Below are 18,595 nucleotides of genomic sequence, written 5' to 3'. Positions count from 1 at the left end.
ACTTGTGGGCTCTGAACAAGGGTGTGTCTGTGCTTCCCCAGGACTGTCCCAGGAGGAGTGAGCACAGAACCCCCCTCCCCACCGCCCACTCCTGGCTCTCTGCAGCGTCAGGGCTTCGGGATCTGATGCACCTCCCCTGCTCTTCAACACTGGATGCTTCCTGCAGAAATCATGTACATCCCATCCGGGTCTCCTACTCTTGTTTCCTTGTTGGTTGCCAGCAATGTGACATTTTCAGCTGTTCACCGAGAAAGGTTTAGTTTATTTTACAGCTATCTGCTCAGCACTTTGTACTCTGGGGGCAGTTGAGATTCAAGAGATAAATGAAAAGTGGTGGGTGTTATAAGGATCCCCTGAGGATTCAGAGAGGAAGAAGAGAGACTACACAAAGACACAGGAACGAACATTCTCTTTAGTGCTGGAGAAGGCAGGGAATAGCTGACTCGTATGCCAAAAACTTTTATTAATAAAAGCTAAAATTTTCTACAGTAAATACATTAAATCCAGACTTTTAATTCATACTACAATTCTGTAGGGCAAGCACAATCATTTCCCCCATTTTATAATAAAGTTAAGAGCCAGGAGGAGGGTGCTCAGAGAGGGGAAGCATCTCACAGTGTCGTACAGTTAGACAGCGGGATAGTGCGACGTACCAGGCTGGACACCAAAGCCTGTGCTCTGAAACCCTGCCCCACACTCGCTCCCTGGGAAGGAGGGTTTAGGAAATGAGGCTTCACGGGAAGGGAGAGCTTTCTTCCCCCAGGCCATGTTAACACGGCCTGAAGGTACACAAACGGCCACTAGGACACCAGACCTATTGAGCCTGTCCCCGTCTGATACTGGCCCAGAAGGAAAGAGAAAGCAGGTCTGTAACATCACAGTCCATTTGAGATGCATGTGGCCTAATTTTTTTCAAAGTACATATTTTATTTATATAGATTAGTGCAAGTTGAACATGAATATGGTTTGTAATCTAATTTATACAGCATCACGTAGGGGCTGGCTGTGCTGGCCATGGGTGGGAAGCAGGGCTGACTGGCCTTGGTAAAGGAAATGACAAACCTTCCCCCAATTTGGAAGCAATCTTAATTAGCCAGGGAGTGATTTTTTTTTCCTTCAACAGTGTAGTCCCCAAAGTACAGACAGCTTCTTTCTCCCTTATAGGCCGAGTCGTAGGAGTAGCAAGTTTCTAAATATTGGCTGTGCTTCTGAGCTTTTGGCCTAAATCCCACCAGCCCCAAAGTTTCCGTGACAACAAGACAAGGATCAGCTTGCCTCTGACACCCCCTTCAGCCCCAAATGGTTCTCTTACTCCCATGTTCTTCCTACCTCCTGAGGATCACTGGGATATAAGCAGGACAGGGCTGGGTGTGAACTCGCCCTCAGGGAGGACTCATTACAGCATCCCTGCGTTTTCTCCATCACCGTCCAACTGTCTAGGCCCAATTTAATACCATGCTGCTTGCCTCTCCGGAACTGCCTGCCCACTCGTGTATGGTTAGTAATTCCCTCCCTCCCTCGGTCATGTACGGCGTCCAGGCACGTGAGGTTTGAAGGCACACCTGCCACCCCATTAGCCTGTCTGCAGCTGGTGGTGACCATGTTCCCAGCCCCTGGGTGACACAGGAACTCTCAGGGCCCTCTCTCACCATTCTCTTTCCTTTCTGGGAGTCCCATCTGATTGATCCTGCAAATAAAGAGCAGGGACCTGTCTCCCCATTCACTGTCTGTCTGACTGGATTTCATTTCATTCCCCAGCCCCGATTATCAGAGCTCTAGCCTGAGGGATGAAGCTGATGTGCTTCCCGTGGTCGGTGGGAAGTCAGAAAGCTTCCTCAGCGGCAACCCAGATCGTCAGGGAAACCTGGTATGCACAGCGCAGAGTCTGCTACTCACGGGGCTCAGTTTCCCAAACACAAAGCTCCTGAGACAGAAGAGACACACTACATAAAGTAAATGAGTAAAGACCCCTGTCCCTGCCCCTCTGGTTCCAGGATCTGCTCATGCTTGTGGACAGCAGGGGTCTCACCTTCCTGCACGAATCCCTACTCTTGAATCACCTATTTGCTGTCTCACTTACCTGTGATGGGCAAGTCCTGTTCCATACGGACCCCAGTATTCCACAGAATCACACTCTGGCCTGGAATCTGACTGCCTTTCCCTCCTCACCAGCCGGGCCATCAGCTCTGGGAGCAGAGGTCTGGGGACCCACCAAACAAATCCATGTGTTCCAAGAAGCCCACAGACTCCCTCACACCATCCCGAAAGCCCCAGAGTCCAGCCCAGAGGCCACAAGAACAGCACCCCATGGGGGATGAGGCAAATATAACACCGGGACCCCATGGAAGCAAGTGATGTGGGCTCAGGAGCCCACACACGCACTGTCCTCTGCGGCAGCAATCCAGGTCTCTGGGGTAGAAGCAGGAGAAAAGGGTAAAATGGCCAAGCAGAGTTGGAAAGCTGTCCTACAATCAGATCGATGCCTGGGCTTCTCTGGAGAACAAGACTACATTATCAGTCAGCCAGTGCAGAGCCCACCAAGAGCAGACAATAAACTTGGGAAGGGCCTGTCCCTCTTTCTTGACGAGAACCAGCACTGGGTTTGTGCCTTCTGCCAAGTGTGCCATGGACCAGAGGGCGTCCGACGGGCCCTGGCAGCCAGTCCAACTTCTCTGTTCACTCTCCGCACAGTAAGCTGCAAATCTGGTGATTCCGAGGAGAACAAATGTCTTGTCACAATCTGGGTCCCCAGCAGAAACCTGGCCAGGCACAGTGGCTCATGTCTGTAATCCCAGCATCCTGGGAGGCCCAGGCGGGAGAACTGCTTGAGCTCAGGAGTTTGAAACCAACCTGGGCAACATGGCTCTACCAAAAAAAAAAAGATACAAAAATTGGCCAGTGGTGGTGGTCACGCCTGTGGTCCTAGCTACTTAGGAAGCTGTGGCAGGAGGATCGCTTGAGCCCACAGAGGTGGCACTGAGCCAAGATCATGCCACTGTATTCCGGCCTGGGAGACAGAGCGAGACAGAGCAAGACCCAGTCTCCCCAACAAAAATAACCCTGAGAAAGGGTTTCTTAGTGCTGGAAAGGACCTGACACTTGAATTCAAAACTTACAGCCCTCTTTTTTCTGAAGAGTATTTTTTTTTTTTAATCACTTTTCCCTATAAGCCCTCAGCAATTATTTCTTGTTTTGCTGTGGAAGAAATTTTAGTGACATTCATCGCAGCTCCTAAGCCCCATCCCATAGCTTGTGAGAGGTTACATTCTCATCCACTGGGCTTGGCACCAATGCCCTGTAAGCATGTGCCACTCTACTACCATCTTTCAGTGGGTTTTCTCTGGTGCCAAGGAGAGATCCAGTGCCATTTCGCCACTTGCAGAGCAAGAGCTCTCCCGATCTGACAGTTCCCAGGACTGAAAAGCCTTAAGCCAGGGACAGCCTTGGTAGAAGCAGTGAGCCCTTCACGTGGCGATGAAGTCTTAAAGGTTTGAGCACCATCTTCTGGTCAGTTTTTGGCTTCTGAGGCCAACTCACCTTTAGAAACTTCATTTATTTCAGAACGGCAGAGCCCTAATTGACAAGATCAAGTGATCTGCATATCAAAATGTGGACAGGACCAGAGACAGATGTAGTTGGCTGGGCTGAGCTGTCCCAGGCTGGCCGGAGCTGGCGCTCGCAGAGGGAACCATCGGGCCTGCCTGCACAAAGCCAGCAGATGCCAGCCAGTGAGCGTGCTGGTCAGTAAGGCTCTGCCTTCTGCACTTCAAGCAGTGTGAGACCTGACCACGTGGGAGCAACACAAGCTCCCATGGTGACCAAACACTGAGCCCTGCCTCTGTACATGGCAGTGCGAGATGTGCCTGGAAGGAAGTGGTGGCCCCATCTCTGCCAGTGTGGGATCCAAATGGGCACTCCCCTCCACAGGGGGTCAAGCCACACAAGGTGGCAGAGAGCCCTGACTGGTGTGTAAACACCGCACCGGCGAACTCCAACCTTTTGGCATGGAAGGAAAAGAAGATAAATGCTAGTCATTCTCTCCAAACGGCAGGAACCTGCATCTATCTAATTGCACTTCATAATGGATTCCACAAACCATTAATTATCAGATTATATTTAGGAACTGAAGATAAAAAAGATTTGTGAAATTCAGACTGCAAAGGATCACTGACCTGCAGTAAGTGTGGCGGCCTGGGGGAGGTCAGGCAGCAGGCCACTCCCATGGCCGGGAGCAGGCGGGAGCAGAGCCATGGGCGGTCGTGGCTGCTCCTCCACACGCAGACAGGACTGCCTGCCTGGTGCTGGTCACGGTCTGCATCACGTGACCCAGAGGGAGCGAGGCTGCCAGGTCAGGCAGAGGTTTCAGCCTTTGGTTAGAGGAAGGGGATCAGGATGACAAGGAAGAGCTGTAGGAACCAGCCTTCAGGAAAGGAATACCAAGAAGAATGTCCTGGAGAGGCAGAGACTGTCTAGCAGCCGGATGCCTCACATTAAATTAAAAGTTTCCAGCAGAAACTCCACAGCTTTGTCTTGGGAAGGACTGACAACGGACAAGGGGTTACCAGGCATGGAAATGAGGGCTACCTGTCCTACAGCCATCAGGAGGGTGCAGGGCGTGGCCACTGGTGCCGGGGGACCCCAGCAGAGGGTAGGATGACAAGACTGAGGAAGGGATCAAGTGTGCTCAAGGCTAAGGTCCCTGAACAGCCCGTTAGTGCCCCTCTCACTTTAAATGGCCAGAGACACTGGCAAAATGCGCAACCCCCTGTGTGGGCCGAGTCCCATATCTAACCACCATTCTGCCCTGACAGGTGCCGGCACATCGCACCTCCTGGGGTACCTTGGTCACCAGCTCCCATCCCACTGGTCTTTCAGATTCTGCTTCAGAAAGAAGCCACATGTCACTCGGGGATGGACAGTGTCACAGAGGCTGCAGCAGCAGGCCTGTGGGGAAGGAGGCCTGTCTGCTACAGAGGATGGTGCTGTTGGTGTTGAGGGCTCAGAGGCTGTCGATTCTATGGAAACAATGAAGCTTCTGTCTGTTTTCCAGGTGAGACCTGTTGGCTGGTGCTAAGACGCTCACCACTCACGACCACCAGGGATGGAGGGCAAAAAAGGGCAAACCGTGGGGCCGCCTCTCTGCTGCCGATGCAGAAAGGCTCTGCGGATGACCAGCCACTCACTTGGCCTCACCACAGATCAGCGTCACGGTGCCATCCAGCAAATCCTCCACAGTCACCGCCACGAGCTCAGAGCTGGCCTGAGATGCCTGGGAATCTGGCAACGTCACAAACACCTGCGAGCCGGCAAGCTGGGTCTCCTCCAAAGTGATCACCTGCTCTGTTGAGGCCACCGGCTCTGGGGCTTGGATCACCTGAAAGGGAAAGACCATGAGGCTGCTCTGGGCAGTGCTCGCAGTGAGCTCCCTGATTTACATGGTTTTCATCTCGTGCTGTAATGATGATGTTTATGTTTTCACCTGAGGAGAGCAATTACGTGTGCCTAATGGGAAGAGGCAAGTCTAACCCACCGGCGATGCAGAAGAGAAGGCCGCAAACAATTTAAATAACTGTGCACTAAATTGCTATAATTTCCCTCAGTACGCCGTCTCGGGGTGCCCGGACCCTATGATTACACACCAGTGAACACCGGCTCTGTTTCTCACACTGGGTTTTCCTGTCTTGGGATGACACTGCAGAGGCGAGTGCTATGTGAGAGGAATGCTACTGAAGTCAGTTGGTCTCACGCCTGAAACATGGAAGCGGGACTGATGCACCACAGGCCAGGGCAGCATCTCTGGACCTCTCTCAGGCTGACAGCCTTCCCAGGAGGCCACACAGTGACGGAGCTTAGGAGGAAGAAGAGTGGATGAACTGTGACTCCACTCGTTCATTCAGCTCACTAGCCTGGCAGGCCAAGTGCCCCCTTCTGTCCTCCTCAGGGTACATATGTCCCTTCCGAATCCATGTCATCTGTTGGAGATGGCCTTTCCAGCTCAGGAGAGCTAGGCTGTGGTTAGGCATACCCAGTTCCTACCTAAGTCTCCAAGTTGGTGTTTCTGACTCGTAGACCCCAGAAGAGCTATATGTCCTTGGTATTTTTAAAGCAGAGGCCACAGCCACCTTGCTCTTGAGAATGAGCCGAGAGCAGGCACAAGTGAGGAAGCCAAGCTCAGCTACTTCTCTGGGCAACAGGGGAGAAGAGACCGACTGTGGTGTTCAATCAGCAATGGTCTAGGATAGTAGGTTTCAGACTATTTCTCTTGCCAGGAGCGGTGGCTCACACCTGTAATCCCAGCACTTTGGGAGGCCAAGGCGGGTGGATCACCTGATGTCGGAAGTTCAAGACCAGCCTGACCAGCATGGAGAAACCCTGTCTCTACTAAAAATACAAAGTTAGCTGGGTGTGGTGGCATATGCCTGTAATCCCAGCTACTAGGGAGGTTGAGGCAGGAGAATTGCCTGAACCCGGGAGCCGGAGGTTGCAGTGAGCCAAGATTGTGCCATTGCACTCCAGACTGGGCAACAAGAGCAAAACTCAGTCTCAAAAAGAAAAAAAAAAAAAAAGGAACAAAAAACTGCTTTTCTTTCCTTTTCTTTTAGAAAGGGACCCTCCACCCCTGCCTTTTCCCCAAAGGACATACTCCCAAGAACCATAATATATAAAAAAGATAATGCAGAGCATCTCTGGGTTGATATGACAGTAGAGGCTGGCAGTAGTCCTGCCTACCTGACTTCTCCTCTGTTCCCCAGAGGCCTGTAAGAATTTGGTTTGTAAATAAATGACTGATCTATGGAACTGTGCAGCGGGACAGTCTAACAGACCAAAACTTCAACAGTTTATGGTTCTCCCACCCACCCACAAATTACTGACGATGGCTAGACCTGAGTTTATTTTCCTTTTCTGCCCACCCTCTCTGGAGAAGATGGGAAGAAGAGTAAGAGGATCAGGGAAGCAAAGAGCCCTGAAACATCAAGAAGAGGTGGGATTTTTGCCCAGGTAACGGTGAGAGGTCCAGATGTGTGCAGAGGTGCACTGTGTCGAGCCCGGGGAGCTCTCCAAGTGCTTCAACTGCCCACAAAGAGAAAGAGCTCTTCTTTCTCCAAGGCTTCCCGCAACTCTGACCACACCCCGCCGTGTTTCTCAGAAGGCAGGGGAGGTGTGCACTGGGAGGAGGAAACACGCTGTTCCTCTTTTGGCAATTCTTGTTCCAGGCTCCCTCTACCTAAGGGCCACTTCGCATGTGGCCATCAGAAGACTAGAATTTTCTGTTCTGTTTTGTAAGAGATCCAGAGAGAATCTCTACAAGATCCCCAAGGAGTATCGCTGGGTGCTGTGACAGAGCCACCTCTGGAGAAGCCTTAGGAACCCCATGTTAGCATTCTGTGTGGCCAACAGCCCCGGAATCACCTGTACCATCTGTGAGGCTGCTGCTTGGGTTTCGGTGCTCATCACCTTTGGGTGCTCAGATTCCAGGTGACTGTCGAGCTGGGGCTGGGAGGTGAAGAGTTCCCCACAGAGCTCACAGGGGAAGGTGCTCTCTGACTGCTTGAAGTGCTCCGTGGTGACATGGTGCTGCAGTGCTCCAGGAAAACGGAAAGTAGCCGCACAGTACAAGCACCGGAATGGCTGGGACCCTGGAGGAGAGGGAGACAGAAGGGGCGGGCTGTGGGTAAAATGACAGAAGCGAGGGCAGGAAGACACGAGAGGAAGGAGCAATGAGACAGATCCAGGTTTTGTGGGACCCGAAGGTTGTTCAATTTGGGGTGCCTTAAGGAAAATAATACAAAATGAAAGAGACGGAACAGAGTCTTGGAAGAGTCCCATGCAAGTGAGGGGCCCTGAGACGACACTTTCATTAGTATTAGATTCAGGCTAAATCTGTCTCTGCAGAAGCGCGTTATTCATTCAGCTGCAGATAATGATGCTGACAATACTGTATTTCATCAGTTCTAAGAAATACATTTTAACATCTCTGAAATAGGATCGATGGCACCCTAGGACTGCTGTGGGCTAAGGCAGTCAGGTGCAATTGTCAACACCCACACGAACATCAAAAGTGGCAGCATCAAGACTTGCAGGATGAGTGTCCACAGCTTAGAAGAAACTCTCTAAGACAGGAATGGTGCATGTTTTTAACTCATGGAAACCAAATGGTTTAGAAGGGACGAGGTCAGTGATGAAAGGTTAGCTGTATTCCCAAAGCAGGAATCAAAAGTAGACTAGTTTCACATAAGGCTCAAGAGACGAAAACCAAAGGCCTTCAATTCTCTGATGGAATCTTATACTCTGTTCCATCGTCAACGTTCTTGATGGCAGAGTTAACACTGGATGGAAAACGTGCTTGCTGACGATCAGAACTGAACGTCGCTCTGAGAAGCTGGATTCTTCCCTTAATCAATTAATTTTTTTGTTTTCCTTCTTATGTATGCACACTAGAGTGAGTGACATGATAAAAATCTATATCAAATTAAGTCCAAAATAGCACTTAGAATAACGTACAAATTCTAAGTGATAAGAAAGCACACTTTAACTGGCAGTAGTTTTTCTTTCTTAATAGTTCATTAAAAATGGTACATCTTGGCTGGGCGCAGTGGCTCACGCCTGTAATCTCAGCACTTTGGGAGGCCAAGGTGGGTGGATCACCTGAGGTCGGGAGTTCAAGACCAGCCTGACAGACATGGAGAAATCCCGTCTCTACCAAAAATACATTAGCCAGGTGTGGTGGCACGTGCCTGTAATCCCAGCTACTCGGGAGGCTGAGGCAGGAGAACTGCTTGAACCTGGGAGGTAGAGGTTGCAGTGAACCAAGATCAGCATCACCGCACTCCAGCCTGGGCGACAAGAGTGAAACTCCATCTCAAAAAAAAAAAAACAAAAGGTACATCTTATTTAGTCGGGCGTGGTGGCAGGTGCCTGTAATCTCAGCTACTTGGGAAGCTGAAGCAGGGAGAATTGCTTGAACCTAGGAGACGGAAGTTGCAGTGAGCCGAGATTGCACCACTGCACTCCAGGCTGGATGACAGAGTGAGATTGTCTAAAAAAAAAATAAGTAGGGCCGGGCGCGGTGGCTCAAGCCTGTAATCCCAGCACTGTGGGAGGCCGAGGCGGGTGGATCACGAGGTCAAGAGATCGAGACCATCCTGGTCAACATGGTGAAACCCCGTCTCTACTAAAAATACAAAAAATTAGCTGGGCATGGTGGCGCGTGCCTGTAATCCCAGCGACTCAGGAGGCTGAGGCAGGAGAATTGCCTGAACCCAGGAGGCAGAGGTTGCGGTGAGCCGAGATCGCGCCATTGCACTCCAGCCTGGGTAACAAGAGCGAAACTCCATCTCAAAAAAATAAAAATAAAAAAAAATAAGTAAAAAATAAAAATAGCACATCTTATAACTGGAATTGTATTTATTTTTAACTGGCACTTTAGATTGGGTGAAATATAGCGGTCACAATGACAATCACAGTTACTGCTTAAGGAATGCTTACTGATGCCAAGGACTTCAGTGTTCACACTACTCCATGAGGCAGGCGCTACCACTGTTCCCATTTTACAGATGAAGAAACGGAGGCACAAGTTTGTTAAGTGATTTAGCCTGGGTTGCAAGGCTGCCGGTGGTGGAGAGGAGACTCAGGCCCTGACGGTCTAGCCTAGAAACATGCGGGCAGCAGTACTGACCTGAATGCTGACACTTGACGTGCACCTGCAGCAAGGCCGGCGTGGGGAAGAGCTCCTTACACTGGTCACATTCATGGAACTTCATGTCTGTGAAGTGTGGAAGGAAAGAAGTGGTGGGGAAGAACAAACGGTTGGCTCTCCGAGGCTGAAGAGTAACAGGACTGGGGTTGGGGCGATGGCCAATACTTAGCAAGCATCTCCCCAGTGCCAGGAATCTTATAACCTATGGTATATTTGTACGATCTAGTGGTAAAGAACGTGAGATCTGGATCCAGACTGCCTGGATGCTTAGAGGATTACTGTGACAATGAAATGAGAAAATATAAACGAGGTGCTTAGCATGATGTCTTGCACATAGGAAATGCTCTGTAGCTGACAGCTGTTGTGATTATCACCATATTTACCTGTAAAGTAGGTTTTAATAAGTGCCATTCTGGAGAGAAGGAAACAGGCTCAGAAAAGAGAAGTCACTTGCCAAGGTCATGCAGCTGATAAGTGCTGGAATCAGGATTTCCACTCAGGCCCGCCTACCACAAGGCTGACAACCTTCCCAAGTGCTGTGACAAGTTCTCACTCACTCAGGGGTGGTGGGAGCTTATACTGCTCTACGCTTCCAGGTTTGAGAACCACTGCCACTCAAGCTGCTGCTACTGATGGACTAGAGTGGCAGCCTTCAGGTGTGCTGGGGCAGAACAAAGGTAATTACCACTGCACACCACACTAGCCTACTAGAAGTCAGGGTTTCTGGTGGAACCCAGGAGGCTGCACTATCAACCCCTCCCACTCTCAGCCGGCAGTGTCCAAACTTCACCTGCATGCTCTGCTTTGATGTGCTTCTTGTGCTCTATGGTGTTGGGGAAGGTTTTGTCACAGGAGCTGCACTGGAGTGATGAGAACTTGGAAGATCGGTGGTTCTGAGCAGCAAACACGTCAGGGTGGTGGGTCCGATTGTGGTACCACAAGCCAGACAATTGCTGCATGGAATTTGGCAAGTGTTAGGTCTTAGAAAGTTCCAGCAAGCTGGAGAGCTCAAGAGGCTCTCATGAGAGGGAGAAATACATTTTTGGGTAAGCTTATGTTTCTAGTATCACACACTCTTACCTATCACACAGGGTACTGATGTGAGGAAAGGCTGGTATTTCTGAGAACAAGGCAACTATGTATTCACTGAGAGGCCACTACAGGGCAGGGCTCCAGGGAGTCCTTCACACACTCATTCCTTACAACAAGCCTATGAGGGAGGTGTTAGGGTCTTCCTAGTGAGTGGAAGCGGAGGCACAGAGGGTCTGAATGACTAATCATAGCATCAGTAGATAGCAGGACCAGGATTCGGGCCCAGGCCTTCCAACTCTAACACCTGTGTGCTTCACCACCGAGCGGCACCTCACAGCTTCCCAGGGAGCTGGGGCGCAGCAGGGCAAGCTGCTGGAGAAGAGCATGCAGCCCTGGTCCCCGCTTTCCCTACAATTCCATGCCATCCTAGAGCTCAGGCCCAGGTCTCCATTCTGGAATGCTAATGTTACAACATGAGCCTTGGCACAAAGTTAGCTCTCAGTTTTTGCTGAGCTAAAATGAACAGTTATGCTTCTTTTTCTGTACCCAAAGCTTATAGATACCAAAAGGACCATTCTTTTCTCTATAGTTTCAAAGCTTCTGATAGATATAGTTTTTTAGTTCTATGTGGGGCTTCACTTTAATTATACACAAAATCCTAAGGTAAAAAGGCTGAGCCCTTCCCTGGGAGTTAAACAAACACTAACTGTGCCAAACAAGGTAATTCCAGGTAGTGTTCCACTCCCCATTGCCACTCACGCCCACTGACACGTGGGAGCAGTGGGTTCCATGGACGGTGAGCGTCCAAGGGGAAAAGCAGCATTCTCTTCACGACAAGTCTGCTGTCTAAGAGATGCAGCATATGAACTCTCTGCTCCAATAATGAGCTCCCCCACTGTAGCACTCTGACCAGATCTCCTTACAGAATCTGAACCACAAGCTGCATCCTTCATGAGAATCAGCCAATTGTCACAACCTGGATACAAGATACGATCTGTAAGCCACCAAGCCAGGAATCAGAGAAGATCAAATGGAGAGTGGGCCAGGGATTAGGGAAGAGCTCCCAGTGGCACCGGAGGTCACCTGGTAGGCCTTGTTGCAGATCCCGCAGCTGAAGGGCTTCCCTCCAACATGGGTCACCATGTGGCGCTCCAGCATGGAAGGGGCGCTGAAGATCTTCCCACACGTGGGGCAGGGATGGTACTCTTTGGAGTGCACCTCATGGATGTGCTTCCGGTGATCCTGAAGAGTGGGGAAACTCATCCTGCACTTCTTGCAGTCGTAAGGGTCTTCTATGTCTGGTTTCATGGAATATCCATGAGAGGACGAAGTGGAGAGGAAAAGAAAACACCAGAGGCAGCCATCAGTGAAACACTGGTTGTTGTGCACAGCAACAGATGTGAAGACTCTGTTCAGATAACAGGCAGAGCCATAGACTCCAGGGATCAGAAATCAGTGTGGCAGTCACCTGCCACCCCTTCCTTCATCCCAGGAGGTGGGATTCCTCCGGGGTTTCGAGACTCACCTCCATTCCTCATTTTACATCTTACAAGTTAAATTACACTTTACCCCCTTCCAGGGAGTTTCACCCTGGCTCGTCCTGTTTGCAGTGGGCATTCTGGAGTTTTCTAATTCTCTGTAGAGACTCCCAGCACACTCCCCAGAGCATCACTGATTCCTCTGTCATCAACAGCACAAGTGGAGGGATGTTTCCCTTTTCCCAACTTCAGATTCAACAATAAAAACATTAGCATAATCAAGCAGGTTCTGAGTGCTGTATGTAAATTCACTCAATTCTTCCAGTAACTCTGAGTAGGTTCTATTATCATCCCTATTTTACAGATGAGGAAAATCAAGGTTTAGAGTGGTGAGGTGCTATCTTGCCCATGAGCACAAGTAAGAAACAGCTGAACTGAGAAACAATCCCATCTCTCACTCTCAAATCCATGCTCTGAGAGCTACATGCTTAACTGAATATGCCAACTCTTCAGTGAGACCCCCAAAACAAAAACTAGAAGTGATGAAGAATACATTTGCCATCCTATGGCAGAAAACGTTCGTCTTTTTCTTAAAGCAACAGAACTCACAATGTTTTAATAAAATCCCTTGCTCACAAGCCAATCTTTTATGTGCATTGATTTAGATTAATTCAAGAATTCTGACATGCAGCAGCATTCGGTGTCACTAACTAGTTTCCCTGTGGACATGTGCTCTTGAAGTCTCAGTTTTACACCATCTTCTACGACACTTTGATGCAGCTTTCCATAAGCAGCAGTGTGGTTCTATGAAACAGGCAAGAAGTGGGAGCGAGAAGGGCCTAGATGTGAGGCCAGCCATGGATGATGCAGTTTAGGGTATGACAAAGGATTCTGGGTCCTTGCCCTTCTGAAAGTTAATAATGCCTTCCCCTTTCCTGATGCCCACATAATGCCACTGGGAAAGGAAGACTAAAGCAGAATGTCATTAAAGAGGTCAAGAGGACATCAAAATTGTGGCACTGGATCCAAGCCAAATCTCTCATCTGGAAGCCTATTGTAACTGGATTTTTGGACAGCCTTGTAAACTCTTTGGAGGGCAAAGGGCCACACTTTATATTGCCCCTGCATCACCCAGTGTCTAGCCACATGCTGGGCACTTAGGATCTCTGGCAAAGTCCTTGCTGGCTGGCTGACGACAGACTTGGATGTGTTTACATAAAGCGCACTTGTGAGACACTGTATCTGCCAACAGCTAGAAACTGGTGTGTGGGAAGAGGGCTGGGGAGGGAAGAAGAGTATGTGAGATGCATGGCATGCAAAAAAGACAAGCTTTGATGGTGACAAATGGCATCTGAGAGGGTTGCTCTTGTCACCAATAATAATAATATCTGGCATTACTGCACATTTTCTATGTGTCAGGCACGGCGTGTCATGCTTTACATGTGAGCTCATTTAATTCTAATTACAGTCCAAGGCGGTGGCATTATTATTTGCTCTAGTTTACAGAAGGGGCATTAAGAGGCTTAGAATGGTAAATAAATTTGCTTAAGGCCTCAAGGAAGGTAAGCGTCAGGGTCAAGATTCATGTCCGAGCCCATGTGATTCCAGACTCCAAGCTCTTAACTCCCCTGCTGTGCTGCGCTGTGCTGATTACACTCCTGCTGCAACAAGAGAGGCTGAAGAAAATGTGATGTGGCCAGCCAAATGCCACACTGGTGATTTCCCAATGGTGTGATGAGGAATCACAGAACTTCTTTGTCCTTCCTTCGTGTGTGTGCGTGCGCGTGCACCCACGCACGCATGCGTGCTAAATAAAAGTGTGTCTTTGTCTGTGTCAGTTCTTGTAGAAGGGGAGAAACACAGGGGCAGACCCCACTAACTGTGTGAAATACAACGGCATTCGGAAGAGAACGCTGGGCAGGAGGTTTTTAAGGGAACATGGCCAAGGACCACTTACGGTGGTAGACATGAACTCAGAAAGTGTCTGGACTGTTCCTATGGGAAAAGGCAGATGGAAGATGGACTAATGGAAATATTCCAGTGCTCTGTGAGCCAATCAGTTATAGAGGTTTTGTCCTTCAAACAGAATTTGCCTCCGTTGGACAAATGGTGCCGGGTGGGCTAAAAAGGAAGATGGGGAAACGGCCTGGCCAGAGAGAAATAATTATCATGTGAGATACCTTAAAATGAGATTCTTCCTGAAACAGGAACGAGGGATTCTGGGTTATGCAGGGGAACTGGTAAGGGGAAGGCACTGAATGGAGCTTGGGTCTGATGAATTGACCCCTCCGCTGCAATTATGACACGCTTTCCCAGTGCCAGGCTGGCACTGAGGGCTTGAGATCCACAATCTCAGTACATACTGTGAAAGGTATGCAGATGGATGGAGAGGCCATTGGCTTGCCGGAAGCCCTTGCCACAGTCCCTGCAGACATAGGGCTTGTCCCCGGTGTGGGTCCTCACGTGGCGGGACAGCTCAATGGACTGGGCAAACACAGCATCACAGTATTGGCACGCATACATTTTCCCTGCAAATACACATGAGCTTATTAGAGTCAGCACTAAACATTTATGGCATTGCTACAAACAAAATCTAGTTCTACAGCACGTATCAGGGAAATATCATCTGGTAGATGACATTAAAACATCAGGCAGTCTGCAATACGCTGGGTGAGATCTGAGCCACCTCGTCACATGGCACCTCACAAACACAGCCGATCACACAGAAGGTGTGACTGTAGTTGGACAAAGGAATAAGGACGGAGTTCTCACTGTACAAGACAACCCATCTGTTCATCAGCCACCGCAAGTATGGAACCCAATACATCCCTGTGCCCGGAAATACGTGCGTTTGGATCCCTTTGCAACATATACAGTGTGGATTTGCAACTGCATACAAAGGTGAGCGACGTGCATTCAGAGAAGAATGAAAGCCTTCTTCCAGTCGCTTGCTCTAAAGTTATTACATATCCCTTGGTTTCTCTATTTTCATATGCACACAATGAGGATATAATGAACAGACTGCCAAAGATTATTAGAAAATGTGGCGAACTGGCATTTGCAGAAAATGCTAGACTAATTGAACCTCCAAGCTCCCTTACAGGCCAAGATAGGAAGCAGGGCAATCAGTGAGGCGAGGCTCCAGAACCCCAGATCCCAGGGTCCACCACAACTAAGGCAAGCAGCCTCATTTTCAGTGTTTATGTATTGGGCTGCAAAATAAGATTTTGTTAGGAAAAAAAAGGATTCCTTGAACGAAGAGGTGAAATTACTGAGGAGCCTGGGGCTTCGTCCTTGACGTTCTCAATCCTCAGTTTCTAGATGATCTTATCTCAGTTTCTTACACACCCTCTGTACTGGACGGCTCCCGTAGTATAGCTCCAGCTCCCACCTTTCCCCAGAACTCCGTATGTCCACCTCCCCATTGCTCTGCTCTCCACCTGATGTCTAGTAAGTATCTACAGTGTATCATACCCAAAACAGAGCTCCCAATGCTCTAACCCCACCACCCCCACAGCCACCACCCACACACGCTCCCACTCCCCCATCTCAGTAAATGGCAGCATCGTTCACTCAGTTGCTCATGGCAAAGCCCCAAAGCCTTTAGTTCCTTTCTTTCCCTCACATCCCCCACCCAATCCACCATGAGTCCTGTCACCTCCATTTCCAAAGATATATCCTAAAATGTGAACATTCTTTACACCCCCACTAACACAACTCTAGTTGAAAACAATATCACCTCTGTGCTGGACGGCTCTAACAGCGTTCCGTTTCCCTCTTGCCCTATTGTAGCTTATTGTCTGGAGTGGCCAGAATTAACTTTTGAAAATGTAAGTTAGATCCTACCATTCTCTGCTCAAAACCCTCCTATGGCTTCATATGGTAGGCAGGATGATGGCCCCTGAAGATGTCCAATTCCTAATTCCTGAAACTTGTGTATATGTTACCATATATGGCGAAAGGACTTTGTGAATGTGACTGAATTAAGGATCTTGTGATGGGGGTTGTCCTAGATTATCCAGATGGGCCCAATGTAATCACAAGGGTCCTCATAAGAGGGAGGAAGAGGCTGGGCATGGTGGCTCGTGCCTGTAATCCTAGCACTTTGGGAGGCTGAGGCGGGTGGATCACGAGGTCATAAGTTCAAGACCAGCCTGGCCAAGATGGTGAAACCCTGTCTTTACCAAAAATACAAAAATCAGCCAAATGTGGTGGCAGGTGCCTGTAATCCCAGCTACTCAGGAGGCTGAGGCAGAGAACTGCCTGAACCCGGGAGGCGAAGGTTGCAGTGAGCCAAGATTGCACCACTGCAGCACTCCAGCCTGGGCAACAGAGTGAGACTCCATCTCAAACAAAAAAGGGAGGAAGAAGAGTCAGAAAAGGAGGAATGGCGATGGAAGCAGAGGTTGCAGTGATGTGGCCAAGAGCCAGGGAATGTGGGCAACCTCTCGGGGCTGGAAAGGCAAGGAACAGGATCTCCCCTAAGCTGCCAGAAGGAAGGACTCTGCCGAAAGCTTGAATTTAGCCTCACGAGACCCATTCTGGATTGCTAACCTCATACATTTGGGTTGTTTTAGGCCACTATTTTTGGTAATTTGTTACAGCAGCAGGATAAACTAGATAAACACTTCACACAAAAAACAGAAGTCCTCGCCTTGGCTTCTAAGACCCTCCAACGTCCAGCCTCTGCTAGCACCTCTGGCTTACCTCCTAACACCCTTCCTCGTTGACTCTGCTTTAGCCCCTTCCAGTTTTCTGTGGTCTCTCATGCAGGTAAAGCTTGTTTTTACTGGGGAGGGGCCTCTGCACTTGAGGTGCTCTCCTTCTAGGTCTTCCACTGGCTCCATCTCTCACTTTGTTTAGGTTTCTCTGCAAATGCTATCTCGCAGAGGCCTTCTCTGATGATACAAATAGTGCCCCCAAGCTCTGTCCCATCACTGTGTACCCTGCTTTATGCTTCTTCATAGCAATGTGCTATCTAAATTTATACTATGTATTTGTTTACTGTCAGTTTTACCTAGTGGGAGATGTAAGCCCCATGAGAGGGGTACGTATATTTACAATACCCCACGCCTTGAAACCGTGCTCATGGAATTCATTCACTCAGCAAATACTGACTGAGGGCCTACTATTGCCAAGTACTAGCCTGAGTCCCACGGATACAGCAGTGAGAAAAGAAAGACTCACAGCTTGACCCTCACAACGCTGCATTCTAACAGGGAACACTAAGTATAAATGAAGTAACTTACTAAAGTAGATCCTGCATCATATAAGAAGCACTATGGGAGAAAAATACTGCATGGAAGCCAGGGGTGGGGTGCTGAGACCTTACAGAGGGTGATCAGGAAGGAACTCACAGAGAAGGTAAGTGTGAGTAAGGCCTCAAAGGAGGTGAGGAAGTGAAGCATGAGGTGTCTGAAGGGAAGCATCCCCAGCAAAGGGAAAGGTCAGAATAAAGGTCCTGGGGCAGGTGCCTGCAGGCCTGAGGTGTGGCCAGAAAGCTAAAATGGGCAGGCCTAAGAGACAAAGTCAGAGAGGAACCAGGAAACTTATTCACAGAGGGAGGGCCTGGGAGGCTATCTTAAGGACACTGGATCTCACAACTGAGTTGGACAAAAAGCCACTGTAGAGTTTGGAGCGGAGAAGTGACCTATATGGTGTAATTTTTTTTAAGTATCAAGAGGAATGGTGATAGCAAGACCAGCTTTGAGGCTACTGTGACAGTCCAGGTCAAACGACGGTTACATTCTAATTTATACAGAAATGCTCTAAACAATACATAGACTCCTCTACGAAGCCTTCCCTGACAATGTACCTCCTCCTCCCCTCCATCTGGACTACAGACTCCTTCTCCGTCCTTCCTCATCATGCTGGTGTTATTCTGCATCATATGGCTGACAAGCTGTAGTATAATGGGCACGGTACTCCCCTTCCCCCTTCAGGCCATAAGCTATGGAATACAGGAATCCCAGCTCAGCCCCTTGGCATCTCCCACTGCCCGATCCACAGTAGGTACTCAGTCAGGGTCTTTCTCATGCTTGAACTCAACCTCAAAGCTCAAAGAATTTTATGTAAATTCAAAAACCGCAATGACTTTTGCATGTTGTATTTGCAACCTAATACTGTCATAGGAGGTCAGCCAGCCTCTTTCAAAAACTCTCCCAGTAAGCAGTTTACACGTCTGTGCAGAGCTATTCCCAGTTGTCTGTTTGCCTAGAGATTGTGCATTGTTTTTAAAAATTTTTTTATTTTTAACTTTTGTGGGTACATAGTAGGTGTATATACTTATGAGGTACATGAGATGTTTTGATACAGGCATGCAATAAAAAAAAAATCACATCATAGAGAATGAGAGATCCATTCCCTTCAGCATTTACCCTCTGTGTTA

At 49.0% G+C, this 18,595-nt stretch overlaps 1 protein-coding gene across 5 annotated transcripts in view; it reads right to left on the bottom strand.

The window, feature by feature from the left end:
• Positions 1-445: 445 nt before the first annotated feature.
• ZBTB40 (zinc finger and BTB domain containing 40) overlaps positions 446-18,595 on the bottom strand; it is an 83,068-nt gene continuing 64,918 nt past the window's right edge. For 4 of the 5 annotated variants that reach the window (XM_032300729.1, XM_032300730.1, XM_032300731.1 and 1 more), the window contains 6 exons: positions 14,571-14,735; positions 11,813-12,027; positions 10,488-10,650; positions 9,677-9,763; positions 7,411-7,637; positions 446-5,374 (listed from right to left, as the gene is read on the bottom strand). In XM_032300729.1, the coding sequence (XP_032156620.1) occupies positions 5,180-5,374; positions 7,411-7,637; positions 9,677-9,763; positions 10,488-10,650; positions 11,813-12,027; positions 14,571-14,735 (1,052 nt within the window). In that variant the 3' untranslated portion in view covers positions 446-5,179. The remainder of the gene's footprint in view (positions 5,375-7,410; positions 7,638-9,676; positions 9,764-10,487; positions 10,651-11,812; positions 12,028-14,570; positions 14,736-18,595) is intronic. The other variant, XM_032300732.1, reaches the window with a different exon arrangement.

This window comes from Sapajus apella, unplaced genomic scaffold, assembly GCF_009761245.1.
Source record: "Sapajus apella isolate SASKATOON/1434 unplaced genomic scaffold, GSC_monkey_1.0 scaffold43, whole genome shotgun sequence".
NCBI lineage: Eukaryota > Metazoa > Chordata > Mammalia > Primates > Cebidae > Sapajus > Sapajus apella.
The sequence above is the reverse complement of the archived record's forward strand: the minus strand, read 5'-3'. Positions and strand labels throughout refer to the sequence as shown.